Source organism: Pongo abelii, chromosome X, assembly GCF_028885655.2.
Source record: "Pongo abelii isolate AG06213 chromosome X, NHGRI_mPonAbe1-v2.0_pri, whole genome shotgun sequence".
In the NCBI taxonomy this organism is placed as follows: Eukaryota; Metazoa; Chordata; class Mammalia; order Primates; family Hominidae; genus Pongo; species Pongo abelii.
This window is the reverse complement of record NC_072008.2, coordinates 53,437,783-53,454,362: the sequence shown is the minus strand read 5'-3', so window position 1 is coordinate 53,454,362 and position 16,580 is coordinate 53,437,783. Positions and strand designations below refer to the sequence as shown.

Here is a 16,580-nt window from a genome sequence, read left to right as displayed (position 1 = left end):
GGGAGAAGAAATCAGGAGGTGACTGCAGTGTTAGGGGGAGAGGAAGCAGTGGCCTGGCCTGGAAAAGAGGGGAGTGAGCAGTGGGAATGGAATATCATTTGTTCCTCATGACAGCCTCCAGAGGTGTGGATCTTCTCTTTTTATAGATGAGGAATGGGACGCTCAGAAAGGGAGGGCTACTTGCCCAGAACTTGTGCCCTGCTTCATGTGATTTTGCTGATTCAGGAAGTCCGTGGAACAATGTGTCAGAGGGAGCTCTGAGTCTGAGAAAGGCGTGTGCGTGCGTGTGTGTGCTTGTCTGTCCATCAGATGGACAGCAGTGCCCTCCTTTCCTTTCCCTTCACTTCCCTGTCTGCGTTCCTTCCCACCTCTTCCCATTCTTCCAGTTTCCTGGATTCCATAATTCCTGCATCCCCTGAGCCAAGGGGTCTGGGAATGAGAGTAACTGTTTCCTTGTCTGTCCCCAGAAGGTCAGCCTCGTCACTCCCAAGCCACCTGGTCCCCTCCCAGCCCAACTATCTGTCCATCCACCATATGAAACTGTAGCCCAGCACCAGTGAATGCCACGTGCAGCCTGGCCCCTGGTACTGCTCAGCAGCACCCTAGGGATAGGTGCTTGTTCCTGCAGCGACTCTTCTCCCACTGCTGTGGCTGCTTCTGTGTGGGCAGACGGCCACTTTGGGAATGAGATTTAGCTCACGAGTAGTTAACAATAATCACCACCATGTTCCCATTGCTGTTGTTTGCCAGACACTTGATATATGTTCTAGTTCTTGCAACAGTCCTGGGAGGTTCACATCACGAGCCCCATTTTTACAGACAAGGAAACTGAGGCTCCAAGAGTGACAATAATGCGCTCGAGGGCATATAGCCTGGAATCACTTGGAGAGCTGGGATTTGAACCCAGGTCTGTTTGCTTCCAAAGCTGTGGGCTTTCCGTACTCCGTTTCCAAGTATTTCCCATTTTCCTGAGCCTGAACCTTCAGGAAATACAAATCCTTGTCCTTCAAGAGCAGGGTGGGTTTCTAGAGATAGTGCCAAGTTCACCCAAAGGACCTAGTGGGAGGAGTCTGAGACTTGGAGCTCCAAAAACTCTGGGTTCAAATCCTGACTCTACCACTTACCCAGCTGTGTGACCTAGAGCAAGTTATCCAACCTTTCTGAGCTTTAATTCCCTCATCTCTAAAATGCTCCTCTGCAGAGCTGTTGTAGGGGCTAAGTGAGATGATGTGTGCAAAATGAGAGCAGGTTGCTGTTATTATATTAAAATGAGGGTCAGGCACCTGGCAGGGTTAGAAAGGGAGTTGATATACGCTGAGGGTGACCTTAAGACTGAGCCCAGGCTGGGTGTGGGGGAGGGCTGTCCCAGCACACTGAGCTGGGTGTGGCCCTGGATGATCCATCACACTGGCCTCCCCACCCTGACCCCCATTCTCGTCCCACCTTCTGGTTCCGGCCCTGGCCCTTCGTGTATCTCCCCTGCTCTGCAAACTAATGCCTCTGCCTCTCTCTGTCACCCACCGCCTGTGGCCTCTACCCCGCCCTTCCTGGCCCCAGGGAAGAGGAGGAGGAGGAGGAGACTGAGGAAGAGGAAGAGGAAGACGCTCACCAGTTCTGCTGTCCGGCCTCCGAGTGCAGTAGTCCCTCCTCTCGGTAACTGAGAGGACAAGGGCCATTTTCTATGCAGAAGCAAAAGCCTTAACCAGCCCCTCCTTCCCTCCACTCACCCCTCCGCAGATTCCCCCATGGGACCCTGTCCCCTGCTTCAGGAACCAGATGGGCAAGCATCGTGCCCCTTCCTCCCCCCACCTTCTTCTTGGAATTCCCATCCCCACTGCTGTCTCCTCTGGACTCCAGCCCCTGAATTAAAGAGAGCTGGAGCCCTAGGTCCGACTAAAATGTGGGAGAAGCAGAGCTTGGAGCTTGGAGCTTGGAACCTGGACCCTCCCGTACCTGCACTCCCACTTCCCAGGCACCCTGGAGCCTGCCACTACTGGAGAGGTCTCCAAATGACATCCCAAGGACCTACCTCTGTCCTCTGTGAGCACAAAGAGATGCAGGGTGCCTAGGGCTCAGAGGACCAGACGGGGGCAGGACCCAGCCTGCCTAGTTCCCTGTCGTTTGTTCCCTGCTGTGGCCATTGCTGCCATCTCCTCCACTGCTTGAAGGCCTCACCCCATGCCCTCTGCCACTCCCATAGTGCTCTGTAAATATGATCAGGAGGAAAAGGCCTCTCAGAGTGCTTGTTGCTGTGTACAAAGGAATTTCCATCAATAAAAGCTGATCTCTTCTCTCTGTCTGATGTATATTCCACCCACCCCTACTTCCCTCTTCCAATCCCCACCAGGGCCTTGCCTTCTTTCCTATCCCGGGCTGGGAATAGGGGCCGGGAAAGAGAGTAGGGTTTGATTCGTGGTTTTGTCAACACCCAGGAGGCACTCAATAAATGCGTGAATGACTCCCAACACGGGCAGGCTAACCTTGGATGTGTCGCGTGACCTCTCTGACACGTAGTTTTCCCATCTGTAAAAAGGAGAAGCGTTGGATTAGAGGGTCTCCAATGACTCTTCCAGCTGTGACATTTTGTGAATCTGAGATGCTACAGTTTTAAGAAGCTATGATTATGTGAATTTAATAGACAATGATTCAGTGACACATTCCACTGCAATTTTATGATTTCTATTTCTACAGTGCAGTGATTTTGGGATTTTCCAGTCCTGTGGTTTTAAGATTGCATAATTCTGCCATTTGAACAAATTCTGATGATGCAATTTTAATATTCTGCAATGTTTAGATTCCTTGATCGTTTACTTTTAAGGTTCTGATTCTACAACTTTAGGGATCTCTGAATCTGAGAGGAAGCCATTTCCCTCCAATGCAACGACCCTAAATATTCCCTGCACCTGGCCAGAGGCTGGTTCTAAGACTCCCTGGAGGCTGTCAGCTGGAGGGTAGAAGATGTCCTTTACGGGTTTGTAGGACTCACAGCTTCCACGATGTGTCTGAAGTGGGCTCATATCCCCGACTTTTCCTCTCTGAGCCTTTGGTATCAGACAAATCTGAGTTTACCTTCTGGTTCTGGCACTTACATCTGTATAACCTTGAGCAAGTTTTATCTTCTCCTTGAGCTTTGTTTTCCCCCTGAGTACAGTGAGAATATACCTACCTCTCTGGGTTGTCATGAAGATTAGCAAGAAAGAACACAACGAGCCCAGCATAGGAGCTTGTGCCCTGTTGGGCAAGTGTGCTGTGATTGGTGGCTCTTGTTTTGATTAAGGCCCAGGTGAGAGTTTTCTCCTGTCTTTTCTTTCCTCCCTCCCTTCAGCATCCCTATCACATTGAACCTCTAGGTTTCCTAGCACCTCCCCTCCTTCCCTCACTTATTGCCTCACTCGCTCAACTCATCTACTCATTCACCCATTCAAAGTCTCATTTATTTCTCCCCTCCCTCCCTGCCTCTCTCCCTTATTTACTCTTCCTCATTCTACCCAACAAAGCATTGTTTGAGCCCTTACTGGGTATAAGACCTGACGCTAAATGCTGTGAGAGATCCAAAGTAAGACAGAGGCCGGGTGTGGTGGCTCACACCTGTAATCCCAGCCCTTTGGGAGGCTGAGACAGGCAGATGGCTTGAGGCCAGGAGTTTCAGACCAGCCTGGGCAACATAGTGAGACCTCATCTCTATAAAAAGATTTTTTTTTTTTTTAAGCATGACAGTGGCTGTGTCCTCTGTGAGCTCTCCATCTCCCAGGGGAGATGAGAGATGAGAAATCCTTTGGGAAAGTAGGAAGGATGCAAAGGGTTAACATGATTGGACAGGAATGGCTTCAGTAATGAGCACATTTTGTTCCTGGCCCAGAGAGGAAGGAGATGTCAAGGTGGATGGGGAGGTGTGGTGTCCAGGAGGGCTTGCTGGAGGAAGAGGTGCAAGAGTTGAGCCTTGAAGGCTGGTAAGGGTTTGAAAAGGTGGCAAGGGGTGAGAAGGCATTACAGGAGACAGGGACCGCATAGACAGAAACCTGGGGGAGAGCTCCAGGGTCATGCAGGGGAATGGTGGGTACATTACTCTGTTTATTCTGCTCTCCAGGGTGTGTGAATGTAGGTAACCTGGGGCTGGGGACGAGGAGACCATTCTACCCTCCCGCTGAATGGAGAGAGAAGCAAGTGTGGGGGTGGGGATGGGGGTTCAACTACATGGAGGGAGGGGGCAAGTCAGGGTCAGAAGGCCCTCCCGACCCGTGGGCAACTGAATTGGCTGAATCGGGCAGAGGGCTTGTGCTGTGGGAAGGGGGCGGGGTTTTGATCAGCCGTGAGAGAAATATGTGTGCACGCATGGCCTCCATGTGGCCGGGCATCCTCACACATGTCTTTGCACAAGGCTCTGCGGGTCTCACAGTTGTGAGACTGCACACTGCTGCAGAGCTGAGGAAATGTGATGATGTGAGACTGGGTGTGAGGAATTCTGAGTGTGAGGTTGATTGTGTGAAGTGGTGACTTTATGTACCTGGCAGCCTTGATGTCTGTGTCTGGTGGATGTAATCACAAGGCTGGGTGTGGGTGGCTTTTAAGCATGTGAGGCTGTGGCCTTTAGGGTGACAGTTGTCAGGCAGGATGGTCACACACACACAGACACACGTGATTTCTACCTGTGGTCTTCGAGGACCCAGGGTGGCTGCTGAGTAACTGCTGTGTGCTTAGCCCTGGCATTGAGTGCCATAGGTCCGCAAAGGTGAATCACACGGGGCCGCTGACCTTGGGAAACAGGACGGGGGTGTGGGGTGGGAGATGGACACTTTAAGAGAGAACCACAAGTTAGCCAGGAAAAAAGACCGACTGTGATATATGGGTATGCATAAGACACAGGGGAGGGAGTCACTGACCCTGTCATGTTCTGTGAGCAGCAGGAGTGAGTCAGCATTGACTTCCCAGAAGGACCAACCTGCTCAGGTTACTGCAAGATGAAGATTAGCTCACCCAGACCGATCAAGTCCGGGGGTGAAGGGGAGACAGAAGACATTCTGGGCAGAAGAAACAAAGGAAGAGTATGAGCATGGGCTTGGTTATGTGGATCAGCTTGCTGTAGTCTAGGAATTGCAAGTAGCCTGCTATTGCCTGTGACATTGAGGAACTTACGGGGCAGGGTGGGAAGTGAGGGGTGGGGAGACAGGCCAGATTCAGAGGGGCTTCTGCAGCTAAGAGTGGGATGCTGGCCAGAGGTGAGGGGGATTCTTGTCCTGTGCAACCCTGGGCAAGTCACTTTGACTCTCTGGGCCTCCATTTGGGTCTGTGGGATTGGATGGTTCATAAAGCCTAGTCCGTCCAGTCCATCCCAGCTCTGTGCGTCTTCTGCCACCCTTGGCTAGCCACATCCATGAGTCATTGCTCTTGAAGTCAGGAGCTTCTTCCATCTAACCTCAGTCCTTCCTGCTTCCTCCCGGGTTGCTTCCTCATTCACCCACTCCACAAATATTTACCCAGCATCCGATCCTTTGTGTGCCACTGTGGGAAGGCACGGGGAGATGAAGAATGCAAGGACTGTACCTTGAAGGGACTGCTTATAGTGCCTGGGACAGAGGGTGGGGTGGTGCTAAGAACACGAGCTTTGTGTTCAGATACACTTGTTTGAATCTTGGCTCCACCAGTGCCGAGCTTCAAGGCTTCAGGCAGGTTACTTCATCTCTCTGTACCTCAGTTTCATCATCTGTGCTGTCCTCCTCAGAGAGAACAACCCAAACCTTGCAGAGTTGCTCGGCCTAGCAAAATGACAACTCAATAAATGACAACTATTATTTTTAGGGCTGCACAGCAGCAAAGCTGGGATTCAAACCCAGGTCTTGCGCTCCCAAAGCCTGTGTATGCAGCTTAGCTCCTTTGAAGACTTCTTTCTCCCCTGTCAGTTCCTGTGCCAAGCCAGGCTGGGCTCGGGCTTAGATCCCTGTGACACTGGGATTGGGCAGCAGAACTAGCTTGCAGAAGAAATATTGGAGGGAGAGGTGGCTGCAGTCCCCTGCCTCCTCTCTCCCCTGCCACTGGGTCCAGTCTCCTGGCCCAGTCTGCTCCTTCCAGAACCCAAAGCCCCTGGTCCCATCCAGGTGCAATGACCTCCTCGTCTTGTTTTCTTGTCTCTACTTCCAGTCCGTCCCGTTCCCCCCGCTGCCACCTAAGTTGTCATGGGGATAGTCCTCACCATCCCTAGCTTCCTCTTGCCCTCATCTTATGATATCCATGGCAACAGCCCCCATTCGTTTCCATGGCAACTGCATCCCGATCCCATCCCCTGCTGGCTGCCTGGTTCCGGGCAGTGCCAATAAAGGGAAGGAGGGAGAAAAGACCTCCCATTAGAAGCAGCATTCGAGGAGGATTAGTGCCCTTGCCATGGGCAGGCCAGCCCCAGATCCCTGTGGAACATCCTACACTGCTTCTCCCCATCTTCGTGCTTTGGCACACAAGGTTCCCTCACTCTTCATCTCTACCAACTCCTTCCAGGCAAGACCCAGTCCACAAGCTTCCTCCCCCAGGAAGCCTTCCGGGCAGCAAAGGAACTAGCACAAGCTTTGGGGTTTGAATCCCTGTCCTGCCACTTGCTAGCTCTGAGACCTTTGGCAGTCATTTCCCCTCTTGGAGTTTTTTTCTTCATCTGCAAAACAGGAATCCTAATTCTCCCCTCACGTTTGCCATGCAGATTAAATAATGTGTGGAAAATGCCTGACACAGGGAAGGTGCGCAGTAAGTGCCAGTTTATTTTTATTCTGCTCAACCACCCCCAAACAGAAGGGATCTCTCTCCTGCACTCCCCCAGCACTTCCTCTGTTCCCCAGCCCTGATAACTTTCTGCTTTGTACTGTGGTTATTTGTGTAACATAGCTTATTTCCCCCTCTGCAGAGGATGCTCTCCAATTTCCCCCACAGAATAGCCCAGCAGACAGCGCACATGGGTGTGTGTGTGTGTGTGTGTGTGAGTGTGTGTGTGGTTGTGTCCGTATATGTGCATGTCTGCATGTGTTTGTGTCTGTTTTCATGTGTCTGTGGATGTGTTTTTGTTTCTAGGTTTGTCTGCCTTTGGATGTGTCTGTGTTATTGTACCTCTGTGTGCATGTGTGTGAGTGTGTGTGTGTGTGTGCACATGCAGATGTTTTGCTCCTGGCTGGGAGGAGTCCAGAGAGGGGGTGCTCCCAGACCCTTTCTGAAGTCCAGGAATCCAAAGAGGGAATTGGTTTTGCTTGACCCCTGCACAGATGAGAAACTGAGGTGCAGAGAGGAAAAGTGACATGCACGGGCTCACACAGCTGGTCAGTGGCAGTCAAGACCTGAGCCTTGGCCTGCCCAGCTTCTTACTCTACAACAGGCTCTTTCTCTCTCTGTGTGTGTGCATGTGTGTGTATGTGTGCGAGAGAAAGAGAAGAAGAGAGATTTTCCATGTGATCAGCATGTCCCCGAGTGTTGTTCTGGGGGCTCTGACTTGAGGGATTCCACATCCCCAGTGCTGTTTCTTCAGCAGTATGTATGATGTCAGAAGCAACGCCATCAAGCACCCTCCTTTTTTTTGCCAGGCTCCCTTGTGGGAGGCTGTGCTGACAGCCCGACCTCCCTGCCACTATTCTCTTTGCAACCAAAACAGGGGGTGAGCTCTCAAGGAAGGAATTGCCAAAGAGTGCAGAGCCAGGGGCAGCACGGAGCCGGGAGTGAGGAGAGGCAGCAAGATATCATGAAAAGCCTGGGCCCTGGGTTTGAATCCTAGCTTTTTTACTTAATAGCTATGTGACCTTAAGCAAGTTTATATCACCTCTCTGAGCCTCAGTGTCTTCATCTATGAAATGAGGCTAATGGTGCTTGCCTTGATAAGTTTCAAGAATTCAATGAGCTAAGTAGTGCCTTTGCCCTAGGAATTAGAGGTGACAACAGGGCCCTACAGCAGCCCGAGAGGAGCAGGTGTAAGACAGCCTGCGTGGAGGAGGCAGGCAGGCATGGAAAGGCATACCTGAGCAGAGCGTTGAAGGCTGAGCAGGAGGTAGCCAGATTGGGGCAATGGGGCAGAGAATATATGAGGTGGGGGTCAAGTCAGGAGAGCCATCCATGGCCACAGTGAGGAAGTTGAAGGTTATCCCATGGCTGCTGATTCCTGGAACACCCAAGTTAGATCATGTCCCTCCTCTGCTCACCTCAATCAGAGCAAAAGCCAAAGTCTTTATTGTAGGCTCATGCCCTTTCCGATTTGGCCCCCATGGCCTCTCTGATCTTATCTCCTATCTCCTCTCATTCACTCTGTTCCGGCCACACTGGCCTCTTCACTGTTTCTCGAACATGCCAGACACAGTTCTACCTCCGGGCCTTTGCACTGGCTGTACCCTCTCTCTGGACTGCTCTGCCTTTGCCATGCAACTTACTCTCACTTCCATCAGCACTCTGCTTATATGCCATTGCTCCAGAAAGGCCTTCCCTGAGCACCACATCTCAAACAGCACCTTTTCGCAATCTGCTATATTTTCCTTCCTAGCACTTCACCCCTACCTGAAATGGCAGGATATATTTACTTGTTTCTTTCTTCTCTAAGCCTCCAACCTTGTGCCCCCCATAATGAGACCATTCTCTGGGTCCCAGCCACACCCATTCCCTCACTAGAACATCACCTCCCTGAGAATGTTCTTGTGCGTTTTGCTCACTAGTATATTTCCAGCACCCAGTACTGTGCCTGGCATACAGAGGGTGCTCAGTTGTTGTTTGTTGGGTGAGTTATCTGGCGCTGTGGAAGGGTTTTAGTGAGATAATGAAATGGTTAGGTTAGTACGGTTTTGTTTTTGTTTTTGTTTTTGAGACAGGGTCTCACTTTGTTGCCCAGGTTGGAGTGCAGTGGCACGATCACGGCTTACCGCAGCCTTGACCTCCTGGGTTCAAGCGATTTTCCTGCCTCAACCTCCCTAGTAGCCAGGACCACAGGCATGCGCCACCACGCCTGGCTAATTTTTTATTTTCTGTAGAGACGGGGTCTCCCTATGTTGCCCAGGCTGGTCTTGAACTCCTGGGCTTAAGTGATCCTCCTACCTCAGCCTACCAAAGTGCTGAGATTATGGGCCTGAGCCACCATGCCTGGCAATACTTTTTTTTTATTTATTTTTTTTGAGATGGAGTCTCACCCTGTCACTCAGGCTGGAGTGTGGTGGCACAATCTTGGCTCACTGCAGCCTCCACCTCCTGGGTTCAAGCGATTCTCGTGCCTCAGCCTCCCGAGTAGCTGGGACTACAGGGGCCCGCCACCACACCTGGCTAATTTTTTGTATTTTTGGTAAAGACGAGGTTTTGCCATGTTGCCCAGGCTGGTCTTCAACTCCTGGCCTTAAGTGAGCCTTCCATGTCAGCCTCCGGAGTAGCTGGGATTACAAGTATAAGCCACTGTGCCCAACTAGATTTGTACTTTTTTTTTTTTTTTTTTTTTTTTTGGAGACGGTCTCACTCTATCTTCCAGGCTGGAGTGCAGTGGTGCGATGTCAGCTCACTGCAACCTCTGTCTCCTGGGTTCAAGTGATTCTCCTGCCTCAGCTTCCTGAGTAGCTGGGATTACAGGCACACCCACCATGCTCAGCTAATTTTTGTATTTTTAGTAGAGGTGTGGTTTCATCATGTTGGCCAGGCTGGTCTTGAACTCCTGACCACAGGTGATCCACCTGCCTTGACCTCCCAAAGTGCTGGGATTACAGGCATGAGCCACGGTGCCAGGCCTAGATTTGTACTTTTGGTGGTGGTGGTGGTGGTTTTTTTTGTTTTTTGTTTTTTGTTTTTTTGTTTTTTTTAGACGGAGTCTCGCTCTGTCTCCCAGGCTGGAGTGCAGTGGCACAATCTTGGCTCACTGCAACCTCTGCCTCCTGGATTCAAGCGATTCTCCTGCCTCAGCAGGAGATTACAGGCCCCCACCACCGCGCCCGGCTAATTTTTGTATTTTCAGTAGAGACGGGTTTTCGCCATGTTGCCCAGGTTGGTTTTGAACTCCTGGCCTCATGTGGTCTGCTCGCCTCAGCCTCCCAAAGTACTGGGATTACAGGAGTGAGCCACCACACCCGGCCCAGATTTGTACTTTTGAAAGCTCTCACTGGCCACAGGGTGAAGAATGGGTTGGAAGAGTAGATTGGAGGCTGTGGTCAAAGTTCAGGAGAGAGTATGTCTTAGAGCGGCCTCCTGAGCACATTCATTGACTCCCTCTGGACGGCAGCTTTTATTGAGCACCTACTCTGTTCCAGCCCGTGTGCTCTGTGTTAGCTGGGAGATTATCAAATTCTCTTCCTGAGCTGGGATTCTGGGAGTCATGAACACAAATAGCTGTCACGCTTTGCCAAAGCTAACCTGTGCCATAAAAAGCAGGACAGACATGTGCTGTGTGTGGGAGCTCTGAACAGGATCAGCAATAATTTCTGGCTGGAGGCGGGATTCAGGAGGGCTTCTTAGTGGTGGCATATGACCTGAATCTTGACGGAACTAGGATGTGGGGGAATTTCTCAGATTGCAGATGGCAGAGACGATGGGGATTGCATTTCAAGTGGTAGGTACTGTATGAGCAGTTTTGGAGGTAGAAAGCAGAGGAGCATTTGGGAAAAGCAGGATCTGGGCCAGGCTGGAATGATGGGTGGATGGAGTAGGGGGCTGGCAGCCAACCCTGAAGTATGGCTTAATGTTTAAGAGTGTGGGCTCTGGAGTCAGACTGCCTGGATTTGAATCCTGGCTCTATCATTAGTAGCTGTGTGACCATAGATATGTTACTTAACCTCTCTGGGCCTCAGTTTCTTTATGTGTAAAATGAAGATAAATTACAGTACCTACCTCATACGGTTGTCTTGAAGAGTAAGCAAGTTATTCAGTGTGAAGTGGTAAGAATGGTACCTAAATGTGCTAAATGGTCTATAAATATTAGCTGTTGTATCTTGGAGAAGCCTCAAATGCCAGAATAAGGGACTTGGGCTATCTCTTCTGAGCAGTGGAAGTTATAGATGATGGTTCATGCATACAGGAGACAGTTGATCAAAACTGGGCTTGAGCCGTGTGCTGGGAGGGGAGGTTTGAGAGATTAGTGGGCAAGATCCTGCAGTCCTGGCAGGGAGGAGAGGAACATCTTGGATGCCGGGGGTGGGCTGAGCTGGGGCTAAACCCTGGAGCGGGGGTGATGTCAGGGCCACCGCCCCGGGCCCAGGAGGAGAGAGAATTTGGGGTGGAGAGCGAGCAATGGGTGGGAGCTCTCCCCAGGGCGGAGCCGAGCTCCACAGTGCTGCGGCACGGGACGGGGCCTGGTGGGCGCAGCCTTCACACCACATCCAGCCCCCAGTGCAGAGCGCTCTGCTGCAAGGCTGGCAGGCCTGTTGCAGTTCAAGCTCCTGCACTGGTAGGGTCCCCCCAGTACCTACCCCAGCCCATTTCTGCCCTTTGCCTTCGCCTCTGTCGAATAGGGGCTGGGGAGTACCCCTTCACCTGTTTACCAGCCAAGAGCCTCCAACCTTGTGCCCCCCATAATGAGACCATTCTCTGGGTCTCAGCCACACCCATTCCCCCCACAGCCTCCTCCATGCCTCACCTGCGTGTTCCTTCCCGCCCGACTCCTTCCCTGTCTTCCCCACCTCTGTGGCTCTTCACCATGCAGGCTTGGCCCAAGGCGCCTGGGCTCTGTCGCCACCTGGGTTCCCTGGCAGCCTGGTTGCCATGGCACCATGGGAGCAGTTCTGGTGGAACAACAGCTCTGGGAAACCAGGGCAGGCAAGACCCGGGGCCCAGCTCCTGCCACGCGTGGAGACTCCCCTGGCCCCTTCCCCCAGCTGAGCAGAGGAGGCCATGAGGAGAAAAAGGAAGCTGCCCCGCAGGGCTGCTCTTTACCTGTGAGGATGCTGGATGGGAGGCGCCTCCCACTGTCGCTGCTCGCCCTGCCCTGCTGCTGGCCCTGCCCTCGCAGCCAGGGAACCCTGGAAACTGGCTTGGCCTGGCCCGGAGTTCAGGCACCAGGGGGCAGGGGCCAGGCTGCAGGGGACAGGGCTGGGCGGGTGAGGGGAGAGCTGTGTGCAGGGGTGGGCCTCACACAGCTGGGACAGGGCTGGGAGGGGGTGGTGCTTTGAAGGAGCTAGTCTGGGGTGGTGCTGGGAATCCGACTGGGAGGGAAATCACAGCGCACTGCGTTGGGGACAAGGCCAGGAGGGGATGGAGCTGTAAGGGGAAGAGGTCCGTGGGGAGGGGTGGAGCTGTGAGGGGACAGAAAAAAGGGCATGAGGAGACAAGACTGGGAGGAGAGTGGTCTAGGGGAGAAGGCTGTGAGGGGTGAGGAGGATGGGACCAGACAGAGCCTTGAGGGAAAGGAGTCTAAGAGGATCTTGCCGTGAAGGCAGGGGGGCTGGAAGGGAGGGGACTTGGGTGGGAGTGGGGAGACGTCCAAGAGCTAGGACTCACCGTGGCCTGTAAGTGTTGGGTCCCTATATCTGTGAGGAAGCTGGGGTGGATGGGATGGGGGGCAGGGATCTGGCTCACCCACTCTCAGTCTGGCCCAGTAGGCCCCTCTCCTGTCCCCACATCCTGGCTCATCTTATCTCATCCCCACAGTGTGGAGGGTGATGCCCCAGGCAGTGACCTGAGCACAGCGGTTGATAGTCCTGGGAGCCAACCCCCCTACCGGCTGAGCCAGCTGCCCCCCTCCAGCAGCCACATGGGGGGCCCCCCTGCTGGAGTGGGCCTTCCCTGGGCTCAGCGGGCACGCCTCCAGCCAGCCAGTGTCGCCCTGAGGAAGCAGGAGGAGGAGGAGATAAAGCGCTCCAAGGCCCTATCAGACAGCTACGAACTCTCCACAGACCTGCAGGACAAGAAGGTGCAACAGAGGCGTCTGGTTGGGAATGGGAGTTGGGATGCAAGAGAGCGCCAGGGGAGGGTTTGGGATGTGGCTCTTGGGGGTAGTATCAGGGAGGGATAATGAGGCTGGAATTGGAGAAGACTGGCCCAGGACCCTTCACCCCACTGGGGATGCACTCATTCACTACCCATCCACTGAGGCTTGTATTCACTCAAGAAACATTTACTGAGCTCCCTGCCCGGGTCTTGGAGATGTAAAGATGAATGAGTCCTGGATCCGGTCCCCAAAAAACTCAGTCTAACGGGAAGAACACACATCAGTTGACCTTTTCAGAAGAGTGCCATACCATAGATTGTTTAGCTAAAAAAAAAGGTGGAGGGAAAACAAAATACTACATATAGGAAAAAACTGGAAGGACATATACAAAAACATATACCCTACACCAAAGGACATATTCTAGTTATGCTTAGGTGTTTGGAATGTAGGTACTTCAACCAACCTTCCTTCCTTCCTTCCTCCCTTCCTTCCCTCCTTCCTTCCTTCTCTGCCTTTCTCTCTCCCTCTCTCCTTCTCCTTTCTCATTCTCTTTCTTCCTCCTTTCTTTCCTTCTTGCTCTCCATTTATTTCTACCTTGCTTTCTTTTTTTTTTTGGCTTCTGTTTCCTGTTTCCAAATAATCAATATGTTCTTCTTGCAAATAAGAAAACAAAACATAATCCAATCCCATTTGACTAGTGTTATCTGAAATTCAAGTGAGGAGACAACACTGAGCACCTAGCCTGGCGCTTTCGGTGGCTGTAGGCAGTCAGCCATGATTCCAGTGGGGGTGGTGTGGTTGAGTGCCTAGGGAGATGAGGCTGCCATGACTTTCTGACCTTGTTCCCCTCGACCCTTCTCTGCCAGGTGGAAATGCTGGAGAGGAAGTATGGGGGCTCCTTCCTGAGCCGCAGGGCTGCCAGGACCATCCAGACAGCCTTCCGCCAGTACCGCATGAACAAGAACTTTGAGCGGCTACGCAGCTCAGCCTCAGAGAGCCGCATGTCCCGCCGCATCATCCTTTCCAACATGCGGATGCAGTTCTCCTTTGAGGAGTATGAGAAGGCACAGAACCCCGCGTACTTCGAGGGCAAGCCTGCCTCGCTGGACGAGGGTGCCATGGCTGGTGCCCGGAGCCACCGGCTTGAACGGGGGCTCCCATATGGAGGCTCCTGTGGTGGGGGCATCGATGGTGGTGGAAGCTCCGTCACCACATCTGGAGAGTTTTCTAATGACATCACAGAACTTGAGGACTCCTTCTCCAAACAGGTCAGGATCCCTGAAAAGGACCTTTCTTCCCCATCCCCATGTTCTGGCTACTCCTGCTACTTTTTACCTAGATTGCAAACTGAAAGAAGTTGCGTGACAGGCATTTAATAACAGCAAATAGCTACCATTTGAGTTGGGACTGTGAGAATAATGAGAAAGAACTGGCAAGATAGAAATTACCTTTTTTTTTTTTTTTGAGACGGAGTTTCGCTCTCGACACCCAGGCTGGAGTGCAATGGCACGATCTTGGCTCACTGTAACCTCCGCCTCCTGGGTTCAAGTGATTCTCCTGCCTCACTCTCCCGAGTAGCTGGGATTGCAGGCATGTGACACCACGCCCGGCTAATTTTGTATTTTTAGTAGAGACAGGGTTTCACCATGTTGGTCAGGCTGGTCTCAAACTCCTGACCTCAGGTGATCCATCTGCCACCACCTCCCAAAGTGCTGAGATTACAGGCATGAGCCACTGTGCCCCGCCAGAAATTACATTGTTAAAACAAGCAAGTTACAAATATGGGTGTTCCATGCCGTTCCCTTCTTGTGGGAAAAAATATATATGGGTGTATAGAACAAATAAGAAAAAAGTTCTCACTACTTGGAACTTGATCTACTATAAAATAAAGCTTAACTCACAGGTAGTGAGCTCCTACTGTGTGCCAGTGCTGTGTATGCCTCACACCAGACCTGTGAGACAGGGATTATTGTTCCCATTTAGTAGAGGAGGAGACTGAGGCTAAGGACCTGGAATTGGTCCTTGTCCTCAAGGATCCCAGGGCAGTAGGAAATGGCAGACATATGTGTGCATTACTGTCTCCTGAAGTAGAGTGTGCTCTGAGCCATGAGAAAGGCTATAGTATAATGTATAGTACCTTGGGAACCCAGAGGAGGGGGAGGAAACTTTCTTCTGGGAGAACCACAGAAAACCTATTTGAGAAAACAGCATTGGAGCTGGGCCTTACCAGACAGAAAAGATTTAGCAAGTTAGAAATACTTGGGAGGGTGTTGCTTACATAGGCGTTGCATCAGCAAAAGCGTGGAGGGTGGAATTGTAATGCAGTAAAGGTAGTGGGTGATCGTTCTAGGCTTGGGGTATGTCAACATACTTGCCCAGGTGTGAATCCCAGTTCTGCCATTTCCCAACTGTGTGGCCTTGGCAAACTGTTTAACCACACTGAAACATGATCAATAAAATGGAGAGAAAATAAAACGGAGAGAAAACCCTTTTAGAGCTGTTTGGAAGACTCAGTGCAACTATACAGGTAATATATATGAAAACACCTAGTACATAGTAGCAGCTAAGTACGTTAGTTTTCTTCCTAAAACCAAGAAGGTACTTGGTAGAGATTCCTGAATGAGTGGAAAAAGCTTTATAAGAGAAAAAGTCACTCTGCTCTAACCTCTATGATCTGGCCTTGCCATCAGCCTGGGCATGCCTCCTTGGAGCTGGTGAAGAGGTGGAGGGAAGGACAGGAGTATTGAAGGGAAGATCTGTATCATTCATCTGTTCATTCATACGACAAAGATTTAATTGAACATCTCTTCTGTGTCAAGCAATGTGTTGAGCTGAGCTAAAAAGAGAGAAACCAGGCCTGGATCCCTCCCTCAAGGGACGAATGAGGAATAGGAGATCAGTCTGGGAAGCAGGTCTGGTCCCAGGTCTGAGTGCTATTGAAGTCTGATGGGGAAGTATATCTGTTATCTGTTGCTGTGTAACAAATTACCCCCAAATTTGGTAGCTTAAAACTGACCCAAGAGACTGAGCCTAAACAATAAACATTTATTATCTCATGCAGTTTCTGGGGGCCAGGAAGCTGGGAATGGCATGGCTGAGTGGTTCTGGTTCAGGGCCTTTCAGGAGGCTGCAGTCAAGCTGTAGGGAGAGCCCGCAATATCTGAAGATTAGACTGGGGCTGGCTGGCAGTCTGCTTTCAAGCTCACCCACTTGGCTGTTGGCAGGAGGATTCAATGCCTCACCCTGTGGGCCTCTCCATAGGACTGTTCTTGATGCGGCTTTCCCCAGGTTGGGGGGTCTGAGAGAAAGAGTACAAGTGACAAGCGACCAAGAGTGCTCAAGATGCAAGCTGTAGTCATTAAAAAATTTTTTTTAATTTTTAAAATTTTTAAAAAATTCTTTGCAGTTTTTTTTTTTTTTTTTTTTTAATGAATTTTTTTTGGCCAGGTGTGGTAGCTCATGCCTGTAATCTCAGCACTTCGGGAGGCCAAGGCGGGCAGATCACCTGAGGTCAGGAGTTTGAGACCAGCCTGTCCATCATGGCGAAACCCCATCTCTACTAAAAATACAAAAAATAGCCAAACATGGTGGTGCACACCTGTAATCCCTGCTACTGGGGAGGCTGAGGAAGGAGAATCGCTTGAACCTGGGAGGTGAGCTGAGATCGTGCCACTGCACTCCAGCCTGGGTGAGAGCAAGAGTCTGTCTCAAACAAACACAAAAATTTTAGAGACAGGAT

At 51.4% G+C, this 16,580-nt stretch overlaps 1 protein-coding gene across 8 annotated transcripts in view; it reads left to right on the top strand.

The window, feature by feature from the left end:
• Window positions 1-16,580, top strand: part of IQSEC2 (IQ motif and Sec7 domain ArfGEF 2) — an 88,615-nt gene that overhangs the window by 52,893 nt on the left and 19,142 nt on the right. For 7 of the 8 annotated variants that reach the window (XM_024240470.3, XM_024240469.3, XM_063721402.1 and 4 more), the window contains 2 exons: window positions 12,562-12,823; window positions 13,708-14,109. In XM_024240470.3, the coding sequence (XP_024096238.1) occupies window positions 12,562-12,823; window positions 13,708-14,109 (664 nt within the window). Of the gene's footprint in view, window positions 1-1,557; window positions 2,292-12,561; window positions 12,824-13,707; window positions 14,110-16,580 lie in introns of those variants that run through there. The other variant, XM_024240472.3, reaches the window with a different exon arrangement.